A 19,116-nucleotide genomic window follows, 5' to 3' on the forward strand; every position below is an offset into this window, starting at 1 on the left:
TCTTTCTCAAGTGACTAAGCATGCTATGTTGGATCCCTTTTTTCCTGCGTATTGCCTTGGAAATTACTCTGACAGGTATTCCTTTGAACCAGATTTCCGCGCTTTTAGATTTTGTTTGTCACAGCTCCTTTACTATATATTAGGATTACATTTAAATAAAGCCCTTTGAAATGTCGACAGAAACTAACACAATAGACATGGTGTTACAATGCTGCCTGCTTTTACGTTTTGGGAACTCTGGCAAATAGCAGTAAGTTGAGTTTGAACCCCTTATGTTGCAGGCAACTGCCAACCAAGCAGGTTAATGTGTCACTTCTTTAAAGTATGCGTGTATGGTGTTCTATTTGGGAAATTAACGCCAAAAGCAGTGGTTTTCAAAGCTTTTATGGGTTAAGGAACCCTATAATTATATTGTGATGTTCTAGGCGCAGGGGTGAGCAAACTTTTGCTTCTGCGCCCCCCTGCCTTGTCTCCCCTGGTGCTCGTGCCCTCCCCCCCCCCCCCCTCCTAGGAGCTCCTGTGTAAAAACACTGGCCTAAAGTATGTGTAAAGTTTTGTTTTGTTTTGAAACATGGTAAGCTGAGACTTGTGACGGTTTAATATCCTCTGGCTGCTCCCTTTTTGTCTGATGTTACTGTGATCAACAAGAGTTTGCACAGGAGAAGAAATACTTGATTGTCAAAAACTTCTCTTTTCAGAAGCCCTACAAATAAAAAGAAACCATGATCAATTTCCAAAAATGCAAAAGTAGTCAAATGTTTATAAAATGTTTTACCAGGAAGTAATACATTGAGAAATATTGTGTTACATTTGCTTAAGGAAGGCCATTGTTCAATTCTGCACAAAATGTTTCTCGGTCAGCTATCGGGAGGATTGCACCTTTTAAAGACCTGACTCTCTCGTATACAGTGTTACCATCACCCACATTTCCTCTGTAGAACGGAAACCACTACGATAGTGACGGAAACTGCTCAGTTCATCATCTTCTCCTCGCAGCTATAAGAAAAAGGTCTGCTGTAGTTCATGCAGACAGACGTGGCATGTCATACATTGCATTGTCCAGGAATGTCATCCACAGAGCAAAGGCTCATTGTATTCTAAGCCAACTAACTTTCCAAGAAGACGAGATTAAAACCATGGTATTGTGTTTTTTTTTGTTTTTTTAAGTGCTTTCAACACAACTTGATTAATACGTCTCTCACTAATTTTCCCCTTAACCCCATACCTTCTGAGGATATTGTAATACACTAGAAAGATGTGCTTTTCAGCACCCTCTGGCAGCTAAAGGGTTAACTGAATTTTGCCTATGTTGAGGACAGGGCAGGGATCTTCAACTAGTTCTCCAAGGGGCCAGGTCAGAAAACATTTAGCAGTAGGAATACCACAAGCGCATTACAATGTCAATTTAGATACATTTAAAGACTTAAAATCATCAGATTTCTACATTTATGGCCTCTGTACTGTGCCATATACAGTTACATGACTTTAACTAACTAAGTTTCAGTGTGCTAAATTATACTTTTCTGCCTAAGAAACCTAGTATGGAAGAAAGAATTAGGTGCTCTCACTGGATTTATATAAGGCTGCACTTATAGTGCCAGCGACAGCAGCGCAACGTCGCTTCAAAACAAATGCATTGGCGCCGGCGCTTATAGTGGACGCGACAGAGCGACAGCACTACCAAACATCAGGTAATCGGTAGAATTTGATTTTTGGAGAGACGGTCTCCACATATAACTGGCTATAAGCCAATTCGAGAGCTTCTCCATCCCTCTGCCTTCCTCCTTGCTGATGTCACTGGCCTTGTAGTCAGCGACGTCTCCATAATACGGGTTACAACTTTCGCGACGGGTGACGTCATCGGTCGCGTCGCCGGCTGTATAAGCGCAGCCTAACTGCCACAGGTGCACAGTCATCTTGACAAAGGTCAGTGTTTTTGACCAAAACGTCGATCTTTGTGGATTTTTATTTTGTATGAAGACCTCTGGAGTACCGGTTCCTTCTTGTTTTAGGAGAAGGTGTCCTAAGCAACTAGTCAGCATGAGCAGATGTCCACATCATTAAGGTGCTTCGCGGGCCACTAGTTGAGGAGACCTGGTCTGGGATGTTTAATTACACTGCATACAAAGACTGTACTGAATTATAAAAGCTGATTCTGTTCCTTATTCCTCCTTCTTGTTTTGCCTGTTTTCTTTTTGGGGGGGAGGGGGTTATAAGAGCGGCTTTGCCGTTTAGGACCAGACTGGGATAATTATCTGTTAACGGAGAATTACTTGGATAGCCATTACCGCTGAGCCCCAGCATACGTACCCAGTTAACCCCAGTTAACGTAGCTTTGTAATCCTTCCCCTCCCCCACCTCCCCCAATGATGTAAACACAGCAGCTACAATTCTTCCTGGCTCAGAGTTGTGCACAAGGCCTTCACTGCCTGCCTGCAATGTTTAATGGCGACAAAAAACTAAATTGACACCTTATATACAGAGAATGACTGGGTTTGTATAAAACGTAGGAGGAACCTTGCTCTACACCAGGAGGGAAATAATAGCAAAACAGTGTGTAAAGGGCGGTGCTCCCAGGGAAATGAGGACAATTGATGAACTAGGACAGAAAAGAATCTCTTTGGTGTGGCACTAAGGAAACACCCTAAATAAAATATAATCTTTATTGAAATCACTTAAAATAGAACTGTTTGGACACCACAACTAATAGACACAAAACAACTAAAAACAATTAAAAGAACTGAAGAGGTGTGGGTAAGTGTGACTAATTATACTAGTAATACAGTGGCTTATAATATCTGATGACTAGATATTATGTACACTTAAATGATATTGATGGTTGTAAACAGTGTAACCATCTTGTGTCCTTAAATGACAGGATATAGCACCTGATATCCGGTAATAGAGTAAAGCTTGTGAATCCACAATATAAGAAGAGACCCCGTGAAGGGACACCTTACCACCAAACTACTAACAATATAGCTGTTTGGTTAGGATCTGCACACAGAGCGCTGCCACAGGAATTAGTACTGTGGCAGACACAGAGGTGCTAATTGGACCAGATAGGTCAGATGACATAAAAAGCTAAACTAATCAGGTATTCAAACAGGTTATAGCTAAGATGCCTGATAACCCCCGCCGGCGGTTCAGCCAATGAGGACGAACCAGCCCTGTGAGGTCATGACCACGCCCCTGCAAACCCCCCGCCACGCCCCCTCTCATCACAAACGCTCCCTCTCTCCCAGGATCGCATATCGAGGTGCAGCGCTGTGCACGCGTCGCCCCCCCCCCCCCCCCCCCCTGCCGGGCGCGCGTGCAACAGAACGCACTGGGACCTCACCATAAGACTATTAGTCAGTGTGCCACTCCACAAACATAGTTTAGCAGTGAGGGTCAGCCCTGTATGCAACGAATGCGAAATTAAATGTATACGCACTTACATTTAATGCTGAAAGAATGAGAAGGAAAGAAGAAAAAGGTTCAAAGCTGAAGAGAAAAAGGGAACCATTAAATTGTGACTGTAAACGTTAATAATTACTAGTAATAATTACTGTTATTCATACCAGTTGTATAGTATGTCCAACAATCGCAATAAACTCTGTACAAATTGTGGAAGAAGAAAGACTTGGTTCATTCTGACCCTGACAGCAACTCGACAAGAAATAATTAATTTAGTTATTTTGGTGCCCTAGTTTTTTGGTTAAAATGCAGTAAGCATTCCTTGTGAGTAAAATACAGCCTCGCGCTTTGAGCTGTTTCACTTGTATTATGCCTGCAAGTTCTAATGATAACGCATCGGCGGAAGACTCCCAAGTGGATATGTCCCTGGATGCAATCCAGGGGAATGTCCACTCTTTGAGGGCATACTTTTTAGGTACATATAATACTTTCAATATCTGTGGTGTTTGTCTAATGTACCTCACACTGGTATACTTAATCTGAAAATCGCTGATTTTGTGGTACAAATAACTATGTAATGGAATGGGACAGTCCTTAGCGGGATATGAAAAGCAGGTTGTCAGTTATGAACTATCAGTTGTGACTAGAGAAAAAAAAAAGAAGAGAAAAAACATGATTTTGGTTTACACAGAAAATTATAATTGTTCATAGATGTGCATGCTATATTGTCCCTGTGCATGATATTCACATCAGTGGCAGTATTGAATGACACATTAGTTTTAGTATATATACAAAAACAATTAGTCAATTATTTAATTTTTTCCCTCAGAAGAGAAATGAAACGTCAACGGGCTAGTTATGTCTTTGTCTTATCGTGTATTTTAGCCTCCCAGATAAGTCTCTCTAATTTGTATGCAATCTGAAAAGTTTGTGTCCATGATGCACTAATAATAACGCTGTTTATGGTGCAGGTGATGAAACGGGCGGCTGTCCCAGCGAGTCTGAGCTTCGCGTCTCTCCATGTGTTTGCCGCCAGCGAGAAGAAAGCCCACCCCAAGGAACTCATAAAAGTGCAAGAGGTAATTCATATTTTATTTGTCATACAGCATCAACAGTGCATTGAACAATGCAAACATACCATTTTAAATACTTGGGATGCTGTACAAAGATAAGAGTACCAGACATAAACGTTGCATTACAATGCACTTGAAGCCGCAATCCTTGCTGAACGCCTTTTTTATTTGCATTCAATTTTTTTGCTTTAAAGATGTCGTCTTGCCCTTCTCAACGCTGTGTTTTTTTATTTTGTTTTGTTTTACAATTTGATGCCCAGTTCAGGAGATTTAGGCGTTTGAAATATTACGTGTCCGGGAAGTTAAAATGGAGATCTCGAACCAGTGCAGTCTAAAGGTCACCATGGTAATCTCAGCCGCACGAGATTTAAAACATTATTTTAACACTAAATAAAAATGTTTAAAAAAAATATTATGTAAGTTAAACTTGTACTGTCTTCTGAGAGGGGGGGAGGGGAGAGGGCGAAACTGATGCTGTAACCCCATAAGTGCCGAATCACTCCTCAGAGCGGTCACGCTATTGCGGCCGCCCCTTAACCCGGAAACGGAGGACAATAAGTCCTCCCATTTCCCTGCACAACAGGTCATGCCGCAGGACGCGATCTCTCCTAGAAGACGAGCACTCTAAGGGCAGGAAGTAGCCACTACATCACGGGGGGGCCAGACCTGGGAGTGCCAGACCCCATGCCGTCGTGGCTCCATCTTCAGGCACCCTCATGGTTACTGTAACTCTGTGTAAGAGATACATGAACTGAATAAGACACGCATGGTGCGATCACCAACCCATTAAAAAGGACAGTCCGTAATGGAAATAACAATTTGGTATGAGCATTGCCTTCCAAGAATAGCTGTTTGTTCAGTAAACCGCAGTAGTCACTTGTGATGAATTAATTAGTGCCACATTTAATTTTTTTTTCCCTTTTACTTCATTTGAATGTTTTCAAATATTATGTATGGAATAGTGGAACAGTTGCAGCGGGTAACATGGTACAGACTTGCGCTGCTTTGTGAATACAACATACAAGAACATTGGTTTTCTTCATAGCAGTGTAATATATTCTATGCCAGGGCACGTTACCAGAGCAACCGTGACGTCACATGAAATGACGCCGCGTTGCCATGGTCACGCGTCTTGAAGCCAGCTGAATCCTGGTAAGTAGAGGTTGCAGAGGCCTCATGCGGCCCCCCGGCATTTAATTTAAATGCCTTGGGGAAGAGCGCGGTACCTCTGCAACCGCCTGCATCCCCCGCCCCCCCCCCCCCCCCAGTTTGCGCACCACTGTTCTATGCCACTATTTTACAGCTGATGCATGGTTGTATTATGCATGCGCCGTGTTTTATCCTTCCGATGTTTGGTCCATGAAAAAGATCAACAAAGGGTAAAGATCAATTTGATCGGGTGGTAATTTGATCTCTCGGCCAGTTATAACAACATTCAAGTTACAATGCCAATGAAACGTCATGCGCTGGAATTTATTTATCCCTTTTCTTTGTTAAATATTTGCAGCTTTCTCTGTATTCCAGTCCAGTTCAAGAAGGCAAATATGTGGAAAATGAGCAGACCCAGTTGGAGGAGGGAATATCATGGCTGAGACTATCGGCAGCACCATATACAAGCTGGTGTCAGGTATTCCTGTGCTTATGGGCCGAAATGCAGTAACATATGGTATCTGTCTATCTCCCACCCCCCCCCCCCCCTGCAATCAATCTTCCCCCTACCTCACTAAGTTCCTCCCACCACCCCCACCTCTCTAAGAATTTTGGGGAGAGCCTCTGGTCCCGCTGCCAAGGGAAGCTGGGGCCCTGCGGTGTGGATGCAGAAGTTGGACCCAACTTTCGGCCGGGCCACACTTAGAGTGCGTGTTGGGGGGGATGGCAGGCCATTCCAAATGCCATCCCACAGGTTGGCCAGCCCTGGTTAACGCCTGGTTTTATTTAATAGAACACTGGGGGTGTCTTGGTGTACGACTACTTTAACCGTCACCATACCCTAATGATGTACCTGGTACGCCAGAGGCTCTTGTGATGTAGCAGCTACGTCATGGGCACTTGTCGTTTTCTAGGGGCAGATGGGCCAGCCCGATCAAAATGGATGTGGAGCCCCCTCCACTCCTGTTTCAATCATCTAAGGTCTGGGCTCGTCATGTGATCGCCCCAGGAGGCTGAACTCCCAGTACTCCTCCTCCCTTGGGAAGGAGCGAGGTGGTTCGGATATTGGGAGGAGCGAGGTGGTTCGGATATTGGGACAGTTATATAAACCGTTGTTTAATACTCCCTAAACAGGTCGCTGTCATTGTTTTTTTGTTTTTTTTGGTTCATCATCAAGAAACTACATATAATGATTGAGAAAATATTAGGAACGGGGCTCAAATACTAGACATTTTTGTATTTAGAGCAGAGTTATATTTCCCCACAAAACAGCCACTGGAGGTCATCATGTGACTCCCCTTGTTACCCAAATTGCGCTACAAAAATGAAAAGCCGCTGTAGTGGCCGGAAAACCAGCATCATGGAATCTTGATATATGTGCATCATTGTAATTTATACCCTCACTATAGATTCACTCAACCTTACTATAAAAATGTTTGTTTGTGTCCTGTAAAAAAAAGTATACATTTTTTATTTCAATGGGATTATTGTGAAATTGTTACTTTAGAAAATAATTCTTCCTATCACAAAATGATTAGATAAAGATCCTAAACTCTCCCCACCGAAAACATTTTGGATACCATAGAAACATTAAAAGTAAAAAAAAAAAATAATAAGATTAATGTTCCAAAAATCTTTTCCTCATTAGATGTATTTTTAAATTCTTTTGAAATGGTAATGCTCTACGTTGCACCCATTGTCGCTACCATGACTGTTACTGCCTCTTTAGCTGATCACAGGCTGCCAAGTACATAAATACGCTTGTTTTCTTCAGGATGTTTGTTATTCATTAAACATTAAGTATACCCAGCTAGGGGGACACAAATATTTGTTTGGGCAGGAGGAAAAGATTGGGAGAAGTCCTGTATGGCAGGAAACCAGGTTTTGTGATCAAGGCAGAATATTCTGCTCACATGGTAATGGAATCGTGTCTTTATAAATGACTCCTCCGCTTGTTAAAATGTAATTGTTGGCTAAACATAAAAGGAATGTGTTCTTAGTTTTGCATGCACAAATGTTTATTTTATACTTTGGAACATGTTTTGAGCTGGTGCAGTATGGGGTCTGCACCAGGGGATCTCCTAGACTTGAAGATATTGCTCCCTGAAGTTTATCTACACATGGGATCTCTGGTATGGAAAACATGGCTGCCGACCGGAGGCTGCCAGCAAGCTAATCGGTAACTGTGATCTATGAGGTCACTGTTAATGAGACTGAATTGTCAAAAGGAATCCCTCTTTTAAGAGGACAAAAGCCCTTTCTTAAACCAGCATGCCCTCCGATCCGTTTTTCGGGGTTATTTTTAACTATTTCTATATATATCTCTCTCTATATCAGATGCTTAAATATCTAGGAAGTGACTAAATGGCAGTATCTAGTCTACTGCTGTTTTACTCCAGAGGAACCCCGATTCCAATTCTGTAAAAAAAAAACTATACAAAATATATCAATATAGAATTAGACAGGACAGGGTCGCCAACAGGGGGGGGTCTGCCAGTCTTGGTGTCCCGGGCCCCGTGAGTCAGTGACTCACGGGGCCCGGCCGCCTGGGACTCCTCCGGCTTATTTAAAAAAAAAAAAAAAAAAAAAATGGCGGCGACCCCCCCTCCCCCCCTTATGCACATGCGCAGAGCCAAGGTCCCGGCGCGCATTTGCAGGGAAAGCAGGGTGTCCGCCTGTGTCTGTGGGCCCGCTCCCAACAGTGGACGGGGGGGAAGCGCCATGGCAGGCCCGCACCCGCCAACCCAGCTTCCCCCGCACCCGCCAACCCAGCTTCCCCTGCGCGCCCGCTTCCAGCCACGGAATCCGCCAGTCTCGGCCACCCACCTACCGCAACCCCCCTCCTGCGCTCCCCGAGCCTACCTCCAGCCGGGGGCAGGGGAGAAGCATCTGGCGGGGCAGGAAGCAGCACCCACCCGGTCAAGGTTAGTCACCCACCCAGGCAGTCACTCACTCAAGGGCAGTCGCCCAATTCACCCACCCAGGCAGTCACCCACCCAACTCACCCAGGCAGTCACTCAGTCACCCACCCAGCGAGAAGAAAGCCCACCCCAAGGAATTCATAAAAGTGCAAGAGGTAATTCATATTTTATTTGTCATACAGCATCAACAGTGCATTGAACAATGCAAACATACAATTTTAAATACTGGGCAGGGATGCTGTACAAAGATAAGAGTACCAGACATAAACGTTGCATTACAATGCACTTGAAGCCGCAATCCTTGCTGAACGCCCTTTTTATTTGCATTCAATTTTTTTGCTATAAAGATGTCGTCTTGCCCTTCCCAGCGCTGTTTTTTTTTTTTTTTTACAATTTGATGCTCAGTTCAGGAGATTTAGGCGTTTGAAATATTACGTGTCCGGGAAGTTAAATTGGAGATCTCCCCCAGTGCAGTCTAAAGGTTACCATGGTAATCTCAGCCGCACGAGATTTAAAACATTATTTTAACACTAAATAAAAATGTTTAAAAAAAAAAAGAACCCGGACTAGATACTAATATTATGTAAGTTAAACTCGTACAGTCTTCGGAGAGGGAGAGAGGGCGAAACTGGTGCTGTAACCCCGTAAGGGCCGGAGCAAACAGCAATCACTCCTCAGAGCGGTCACGTTATTGCGGCCGCCCCTTAACCCGGAAACGGAAAACAATAAGTGCTCCCATTTCCCTGCACAAAAGGTCATGCCTGCTGTCACCCACTCAGTCAGCCACCCAGGCAGACAGTCACCTCTTTTTTGTTGAAAAGATAAAAATAAACATATTGCATTGTAATGTTTTTTTCCGTATTACAATAAGAAAAGAGTTAAGTAAAAGTTGCGCGCTAAAAAATATTTTTTCGTGGTAGGTGCGCTATGGGTTCGGGGGGTGGGAGGGGCCCTGCTCATTTCATTTCTCCTGGGACCCATGATTTCGGTTGGCGGCCCTAAGACAGGATTGCTGCTTTAAGAATAAGATTTTTCTGTAAATGAGATACACAGGTGGTGTTCCACTACAATCCAACACAGATACGGTGACCAGATTTTGAAAATGAAAATGTTTTTTTAACATAACAGTTTATTTATTGTATTACACTTAGTGTGTGTGTGTGTGTGTGTGTGTGTGTGTGTGTGTGTGTGTGTGTGTGTGTGTGTGTGTGTGTGTGTGTGTGTGTCGGATGACCTCACTAATCGAACAAAAAAAAAAGCCAGATGTGAATGATTCTGTACTCATTAACCAGTGTCAGGACGCCCCCTCTTCACAATTTCTAAAGCAGCAATCCCGCCTGGGATCTTACCTGATCCGCAGACCCTCAAGGTACTATACTGGAGAGGAGGTGTTCCCTACCTGTCTTCCGATGTCTCCCGCGTGAAACTTGAGTCAGATCTGGAAGAAAATAGGATAGGTTACTTCGGTGTAGGTATACGGCAGTTAAGATAAGACATAGAGGGGGAGGGAGACGGGGAGGGTGAGGGAGGCGGGGAGGGTGAGGGAGGCGGGGAGGGTGAGGGAGGCGGTGAGGGAGGCTGGGAGGGTGAGGGAGGCGGGGAGGGTGAGGGGGGAGACGGTGAGGGAGACAGGGAGAGGGAGATACACACACACCCACTGACACACACACCCACTGACACACACACACACCCACTGACACACACACCCACTGACACACAGACACACACACACCCACTGACACACACACACACACCCACTGACACACACCCACTGACACACACACACCCACTGACACACACCCACCCACTGACACACACCCACCCACTGACACACACCCACCCACTGACACACACCCACCCACTGACACACACCCACCCACTGACACACACCCACACTGATACACCCACACACTGATACACACTGATACACACACACACACTGATACACACACACACACACACACACACTGATACACACACACACTAATACACACACACACACCAACTGATACACACACTGATACACACACACGCTGATACACACACACACACACACACACTGATACACACACACACACACACACACACACACACACACACACTGGCACACACACCTACACGCTGATACACACACACACACACACACACACACTGATACACACACCTATACACGCTGATACAAACACACACACATGCTGATACAAACACACACACACACACAAACACACACAGATACACACACACACACACTGATACACACACAGCCACACACACCCACTAATACACACACACACCAACTGATACGCACACACTGACACACACACACACACACACACCGATACACACACACACACACGCTGATACACACACACACACACACACCTATACACTCACACACACACCTATACATGCTGATACAAACACACACACATGCTGATAAACACACACACAGATACACACACTGATACACACACACACACCCCGCCTCCCCCTGCACCGCCCCCCAGCGACGGAAGTCACTGCTAGCCGAGCCCTTGGACGGGACGGGGGGAGAACCCGCCCGCCAGACCTGGCTCCGCTCTCTCCCACCTATCGGGGATAAGGCCGCGTGCCTCGACAGAAGCAGGGAGTTCCCCAACAGTAACCGCGCACTGTCCCCATGCGCACGCGAGGGAGGGAAAGTGCGCACTCCTCCAGCCATCCACGCTCCCGCCAACCCTGCTCCCCCAGCGCCTACCTCTCTACCTCGGGCAGCAGCCACAGGTAACGGAGGCAGAGGGGAGAAAAGCGCCAAACAGCCAACGGCTGTCCCCGCTCCCACCTCCCTGTCCGCGCGGGCCTCGGGGATCGTGCGAGGAAGCGGAGAAAGCCCCGCCCCCGGCATCCTCCAGCCAATCACCTGCAGTCCGGCATATTAGAAGCCCAACCCCCTGAAATTCAAAAAAATACTCACCGGCCGGGCTGCCGCATCCTCGCCGTCGCCGCGCAACGCTTCTACAGTACAAAACAAACGGGACCAGGGAGAAAATCCGGGACATTTCCGGTACACACAGAAAACCGGTAAAGCTCTCGAAAAACCGGGACTGTACCGGCAAAAGGGGGACGGGTGGTCACCCTAAACACAGATCACCCCCTTGACTGAGACCCATAGCCAGCGCAGCCATTAGTCTGTGTAGAAAATTTATAGAAAATATCAAGGAAAGGAGCCGACATACCACATGTAATTCTTCCTTTCTTCGAGTCCTCCAAAATACACCAAATAGCCCACCCAAAAGCACTCAAGTAGTGCATTGTACTTCCCTACTAATGAAAGCTTGTTAGCGTTGTCACAAACCAAAATCCATAATAAAATTGGCCTTTTTGATTGAGTTAAATTGGTTCCCTGCACTTGGCTATACTCCAGACCTAAACCGTGCCCTCATTATAAGCAGTAAAGGTTGAGACAGTACAATCACATTGCAGACAAGCAGTTCCATAACAAGACCTTGATTGTTGTCATTGTTTTTCATATTTTTATTATCCTTGTGTGTACAATTCAAGGAGGGATGAAATATAGGAAACAGTAAAAACAAATATAAAAATACATAACATCAATAAATAAAATGGCTATTTATACTTTTATAAAAGGTAGAACACTCCTTTCTTGCAATAACTTGCAGAAAAGTGTAGGGGTGAACATGGTCTAAATAAATGTTCAAATACTCAAAATGTTGCTACTACTTTTGAATTTTGTGAGCACACTATTTGGGTGAGCAGGTTAGTTCTGTACAGCTCATACCCGATTGTGTACATTCCATAACATTGTAGGTACAGTTATAGACCAAAAAAGATAAGGGACAGTCCACTCTGAGACCAAGAATCAATCATATAGATGTATATTTGAATATTTGTTTAAAGTTCATTTGTAAACATGGTGAGCTGGGACTTGGGAAGAGTTTGGTTCTCCTCAGGCTGTGCCCTTTTGTCTCACTGTGTTTAACAAGAGTTTCCACTGGCAGACCACCCTTCTCTGTCACCTTCTCTTTATTTATTTGCTGTCTGATAAGGACAGGATGGGCTAAGTGGGGTTCAAACTTCATTGACAAGTGCGCCCCTTTTAAGAGCTCCAAACCTCAAAAAAGGAATTGTGCCAAGTTTTCCAAAGAAACAAAACCAGTCTGGTACTGTATGTAGTTTAAGCCTGGGCACCTTTTTGTTTCCTTAAATTCCAGTTCTCGATCAGCTGCTAGGGATTGCACCTTTTTAAGTCATAAGTACGCGCCAAACCTCAGGTGCAATAGAGAAAATACTGTGACGTAGACCCCCCCCCCCCCCCTCCCACAGGATCTTTTCCACTCCATTTCATTGAATGCTTGAATTGAGCTGGAAGACTCCCAGACAATTGGTAGACAATGGCAAATCATATTAAATAAGGGTAGCTAAAAAAAGAAAATGGTTCTCTTTCAAGCAACCAACAAAACACTGGTGGCGGAGACAGGTTATTCCTGTCCGTGTTTTATGGCTTCCTTCGGAGTAGGTCAAATTTAGCTACAATTCTCACAATGTCTTGAGAGAGAGAAAAGCAGAACTGACTCAGTTTCCTGCTGATTCGGAAATAAACAACTATGAACATGCAAAATATTGTAATGCTAGAACATAATACAGAAACAAAAAACATATGAATGTTGTACAGTACATCCCTATTCCATAATCCGAGTAGCCTCTGAGCGCTTCATTCAAATGAATGGAGAAGAAACGTCACCGCAATTTTATTACAGGCCATACTGAGAAAATAATAATATTCAGGGACTGTGTCTGCAAAATGTCTCTGTGAAGCGCTACGTAAAACTAGCAGCGCTATACAAGAACATGCTATTATTATTATTATTATATGTGCTCAAGAGACATTTTGCAGACACAGTCCCTGCCCCGTGGAGCTTACAATCTATGTTTTTGGTGCCTGAGGCACAGGGAGATAAAGTGACTTGCCCAGGGTCACAAGGAGTCGACTCCGGGAATTGAACCAGGATCCCCTGCTTCAACCTCTCAGTGCCAGTCAGTGTCTTTACTCACTGAGCCACTCCCTCTCCCTAGAATTCTCACAAATACAGTTAAAGAAGACAGATACACAAGCATTCACAATTTTCGCCAACAGATCTTAATTAAGAGTCTGTTTTAGGGTCTTTTAAAAATGGCCCCTATTATGATTTTTTTATTTTTAAACTTCCCCATCGTTCAGATTTGATGTCCACGTCTTTGGAGTCATTGCAGCATATTTGTCTCAATTATGCGAGATGTGTCCTTTGTGGTTACAGTGTGTATTCTATATTTGTTGGTATGTGTTGTTGTGATTTGTGATGTTAGGCTTTCACGCTTACATGAAAACAGATATTAAAGAAACATTTAATTAGGAAAAACATATTTCAGCGATGGAACTATACCCAGAATACAGTGTACATTAGAGTATAAAAGGTTACAGTGTTTCAGGCATGCTTTGTCAGCAGATGTGATTTAACTGTTTCTAGATTCTGTAAGCAAAAGCAGGGCCGCCGACAGAGGGGGGGACACAGCTGAGACAAGTGTCCTGGGCAAGGTGGCTGCGGGGGGGCCCGGCGGCCGAACAAAGCAGTTGGGCCCGACATCTTGTGGCTGCCGGGCACCGGCTCTACCCCAGCTGCGGGCCTCCGTACACACTGACTGTCCCATTCCGAGCTTCCAAAGCTGGTGCGCGACGGGCTTCTCCGACGTCAGTGTGCCGGAAGTAAGCTTGGCCCAGCTCCGGCACGAGGAAGGCTCGGCGCGCGCTGACGTCGCAACCTCGGTGTGGGACAGTGAGGGAGAGGCCTGCAGTTGGAGGAGAGCCGGGGCCCAGCTGCAACTACAGGACCGGCAGCCGAGCACCCCGGGGGGGGGATTGAGTGAGAGTGGGGGTAGTTGATGGAGGGGGGTAGAGTGAGAGGGGATAAGTGAGGAAGAGGGAGTAAGACGGAGGGGAGAGAAATACATGGGAAGAGGGGGGGAAATAGAGGGGGCTCACAAGACCGCTGCCGGGGGGCAGGGGAGGGCGCGGACGTAACTCTAGTCCTGGGCTCCGGGAAGTCTTTCTGCGGCACTGCGCAATGGTATATCTTGCAACAGGCAGCTCTCTGGAGAAAACGGAAGTGAAAGCAGCACACTGTCTTTTCCAAGGAGATTTTCAACAAGTAGAGCAAGCAGAGGCATTAACCCTAACGTTATGTATGCGTTTGTGTTATAGATATCACACACGGAGAGATCCTCTCCGTCCCTCCCTTTTTATACTCTTTCAACATTGGAGTGTGATTTATCTATATACTGTATAACTACACAGCACTTCAATGTTGCAAGAGTAGAAAATATTTAATTAATGCATCAAAGCGATGTTTCAGACCGCAAAGGGTCCTTTATCAAGCTCCTCATAGTGCCCTTAGGCAAGACATTTGCCAGTGGAGTGCCACTGCTATCTCTACTGTGTGTATTTGTGTGTATATCTATATCATACATAATACAATACTGTTTTCACGAAATCAGCAGATAGCACTCAGGTAAATGAAGTACATGGGTATATATTAAACAGAGCACAAAATTCCAACGTTTCGTCACAATGTGAGACCTTCCTCAGGGAAGTGCAGTGGAGGAAAGAGCATACACAACATAAATACTCCTAAACCCAGGTGAAGTTAATCTAATTAGCATACAATCCCCCCCAAAAACAATTAAAACAGACTAAAGCCTGCCAAACCTGTACTCCCACGATCTCGAAGGTGCTGTACCAGCCATTTTGAATAAGTCCATCGGCCATCTTGGATCCGGAGATCCGGCACATGCGCAACGTGGTTATATCTGAAATATCACGCATGTGTGGCTCATGCGGCCAGTTAGCATCAGAGTACCCCGCGCATGCACTACACGCAACCCTCTGGTAAAGTCTAAATAAGCTTGTACAACCAAACTAGGTGGTTGCTAGGATACAGGCAAAGACGCGGCGGCCTTCTTGAATACCCCTGCGCATGTGCAAACTGGGAATACAGCAATAATAGCAAAATAAAAGCTGATTCTGCAAATCAAGGGCTGGCTGTTCCCAGGCTGATTTTGAGCATAGTGGGGCAGGAATGAACCCAAGCAGTGATAACACCTACAGTTTATAATGGTGATGGGGGAACATATATTACATACATAACAAAGATGTAGCATGATGTATTCGTATAACGCCATAACTGAAACAATGTCCATGTTGGTACACGGAACATAAACTGCTGATAGCTCCATAGGCATACAATAGTGACTAATGAATGCCTTTATATACATAATGCTAGCACTATGCCTATTAATAATCATCACTACCTTGGAAAAAACAGTCATATACCTGTAAAAAAGAGAGGGGGGTGATTTAGGTCCTGGCCTTATTGAAGGTTAATGCGTCCACTAGTGTCAAATATATAAAACACCAGAGACAAAGATATGTATTAATGTCTAGATTACTAGCTTCATCTGCGGCTGCTGTGGAAGACCGGGCATCCTAGTGTCAGCAGTCCTGGTGGTCCATCATCAGATGAGTGGGCTGTTTGACAAAAAGCAGCTCAATTTAAAAAGTCTTCATTGAATCCTCTTGGGCTCAGAGTGTCCAAGTGACGAATCATCTTCACTTCTAACTGAAGGAAAATCTTGTTCCGGTCGCCACCCCTTGCATGGGCTTGTACAATTGGCATGCATCGCAGGGTAGACAGACCATGTTGGCACTCCTTGAAATGCCTTGTAACTGGTTGATGGTTGAGGTCCTCCTTTTTCTTCCTTTTGTTTTTCTGTTCTTTCTGCAAGACAAAATTAATTAATTATTTACAACAGCTGTCTTGTATGACGGGGAGTGTTTTAAATACCCAGGACCTCCCCCACCTTGTCACTCCTTGAGAAAGCGCCACAGTGGGCGTGAAACGCGTGGGAGAGTAGTTAGTACTTTTTGTTTTTCATGTAGTTCATTAAAGCTGACTTTTTAACCTCTTTTTGCTGGTGAGTGCCTATTTTTTATGCTATGGAGCGGCTGGATAATCGATTCTTACCTTGTCCTGTTGCTGTTTGAGAGAATCTGTTTCACCACCGGGTGCCTGGAGGAGACGCTTCTGGCAGTGTCAGGGCAGCAGCTGGAAGGAGGGGGATCAAGGCGGTGTTTTATCGTGCGTAGAGGGTACTCCACACCGGGCATAGCCGGGCCTAGGGGGACTTAGTGATTGTATATCACAACCAATTGTCCCCACTGTGTTCCCCCCTTGTTACCCTCATCAATCTGCTATTATTCTGAAAACTGCATCCCTTTAATCCGTATTTTCCGGTGTCAACTCCTATTACCATATTATTGCCTAGAGGCATTTTTCCAGACCTCCTGGAGCTTGTACACGGTTTTTTTCAATGTTATGCTCAACATAAGCCTGGCTGCAGTCAGCCCTTGATTTGTAGAGTCGGCTTTTATTTTGCTATTATTGCTGTATTCCTGGTTTGCACATGCGCAGGGATATTCAAGAAGGCCACTGCATTTTTGCCTGTATCCTAGCAACCACCTAGTTTGGTTGTACAAGCTTATTTAGACTTGACCAGAGGGTTGCGCATAGTGCATGCGCGGGGTACTCTGATGCTAGCTGGCCTCATGAGCCGCGCATGCGTGATATTTCAGATACAACCGCATTGCCCATGCACCGGATCTCCCGATCCAAGATGGCCGACAGACTTATTAAAAATGGCCCGTACAGCATCTTGGAGATCATGGGAGTACAAGTTTGGCAGGCTTTAGCCGGTTTTACTTGTTTTTTTTGGATTGTATGCTAATTAGATTAACCTCACCTGGTTTAGGGGTATTTATGTTGTGTATGTTCTTTCCTCCACGACACTTCCCTGAGGAAGGTCTCACATTGGGACCGACATGTTGGAATTTTGTGCTCTGTTTAATATATACCTATGTACTTCATTTACCTGAGTGCTATCTGCTGATTTCGTGAAAACGGTATCGTACATTTGTCTATTTTTTATGGGATATGCACCTACCTTTGTTTGAATGCTACTGGCTGCGATATATATATATCCAGTGTTCGACAAACCTATACATTTGCAAGCCCTGGGCGAGTGGATTTAACATCGTGGCGAGCGCCTATTGGCCCAAGCAGCACACGTTTGGTACTAGGTGGCGAGTAGATTTTTTTGTTCGGCGAGTAGATTTTTTGGTGATTTGTCGAGCACTGTATATCTATATATATCGAGGGAGAGACGATTTATACAGTACAGCTAAACCCCATTATAGCGAGATCCGCTTATAACGCGGTTTGAGCATGGACCCCAAATTAAAAATAATAATAATAATAATAATTAAAATAAATAAATACATTTCTGCACACTGCATACAGTGCACACACTGCACACACTCACTGCACACACTGCACACACTCACTGCACACTGCACACACTCACAGCACACTGCACACTCACTGCACACACACACAGCACACTGCACACACTCACAGCACACTGCACACACTCACAGCACACTGCATACACTCACAGCACACTGCATACACTCACAGCACACTGCACACACTCAGCACACTGCACACACTCACAGCACACTGCACACACTCTCAGCACACTGCACACACTCTCAGCACACTGCACACACTCTCAGCACACTGCACACACTCTCAGCACACTGCACACCCTCTCAGCACACTGCACACACTCACAGCACACTGTACACACTCAGCACACTGTACACACTCACAGCACACTGCACACACTCAGCACACTGCACACACTCAGCACACTGCAGACACTCACAGCACACTGCAGACACTCACAGCACACTGCAGACACTCACAGCACACTGCAGACACTCACAGCACACTGCAGACACTCACAGCACACTGCAGACACTCACAGCACACTGCAGACACTCACAGCACACTGCAGACACTCACAGCACACTGCACACACTCACAGCACACTGCACACACTCACTGCACACTGCACACACTCACAGCACACTGCGCACACAGCACCAGCACACTGCATACACTCACAGCACACTGCATACACTCACAGCACACTGCATACACTCACAGCACACTGCATACACTCACTGCACACTGCATACACTCACTGCACACTGCATACACTCACAGCACACTGCATACACTCACGGTACACTGCATATACTCACTGCACACACTCACTGCCCACTGCATACACTCGCAGCACACTGCATACACTCACAGCACACTGCATACACTCACAGCACACTGCATACACTCACTGCACACTGCATACACTCACTGCACACACTCACAGCACACACAGCACCAGCACACTCTCACAGCACACTGCACACACTCACAGCACACTGCACACACTCAGCACACTGCACACACTCACAGCACACTGCACACACTCTCAGCACACTGCACACCCTCTCAGCACACTGCACACACTCACAGCACACTGCACACACTCACAGCACACTGTACACACTCACAGCACACTGTACACACTCACAGCACACTGCACACACTCAGCACACTGCACACACTCAGCACACTGCA

The 19,116-nt window shown here is 45.4% G+C and overlaps 1 protein-coding gene across 1 annotated transcript in view; it reads left to right on the forward strand.

The window, feature by feature from the left end:
* The window catches only part of APOO (apolipoprotein O), a 70,979-nt gene that overhangs the window by 28,910 nt on the left and 22,953 nt on the right, over positions 1 to 19,116 (forward strand). Inside the window, exons 2-3 of the mRNA XM_075589370.1 lie at positions 4,371 to 4,478; positions 5,980 to 6,099. Coding sequence (XP_075445485.1) covers positions 4,371 to 4,478; positions 5,980 to 6,099 — 228 coding nt within the window. The remainder of the gene's footprint in view (positions 1 to 4,370; positions 4,479 to 5,979; positions 6,100 to 19,116) is intronic.

The sequence above is a fragment of the Ascaphus truei genome, chromosome 3, assembly GCF_040206685.1.
Source record: "Ascaphus truei isolate aAscTru1 chromosome 3, aAscTru1.hap1, whole genome shotgun sequence".
Classification (NCBI taxonomy): Eukaryota; Metazoa; Chordata; class Amphibia; order Anura; family Ascaphidae; genus Ascaphus; species Ascaphus truei.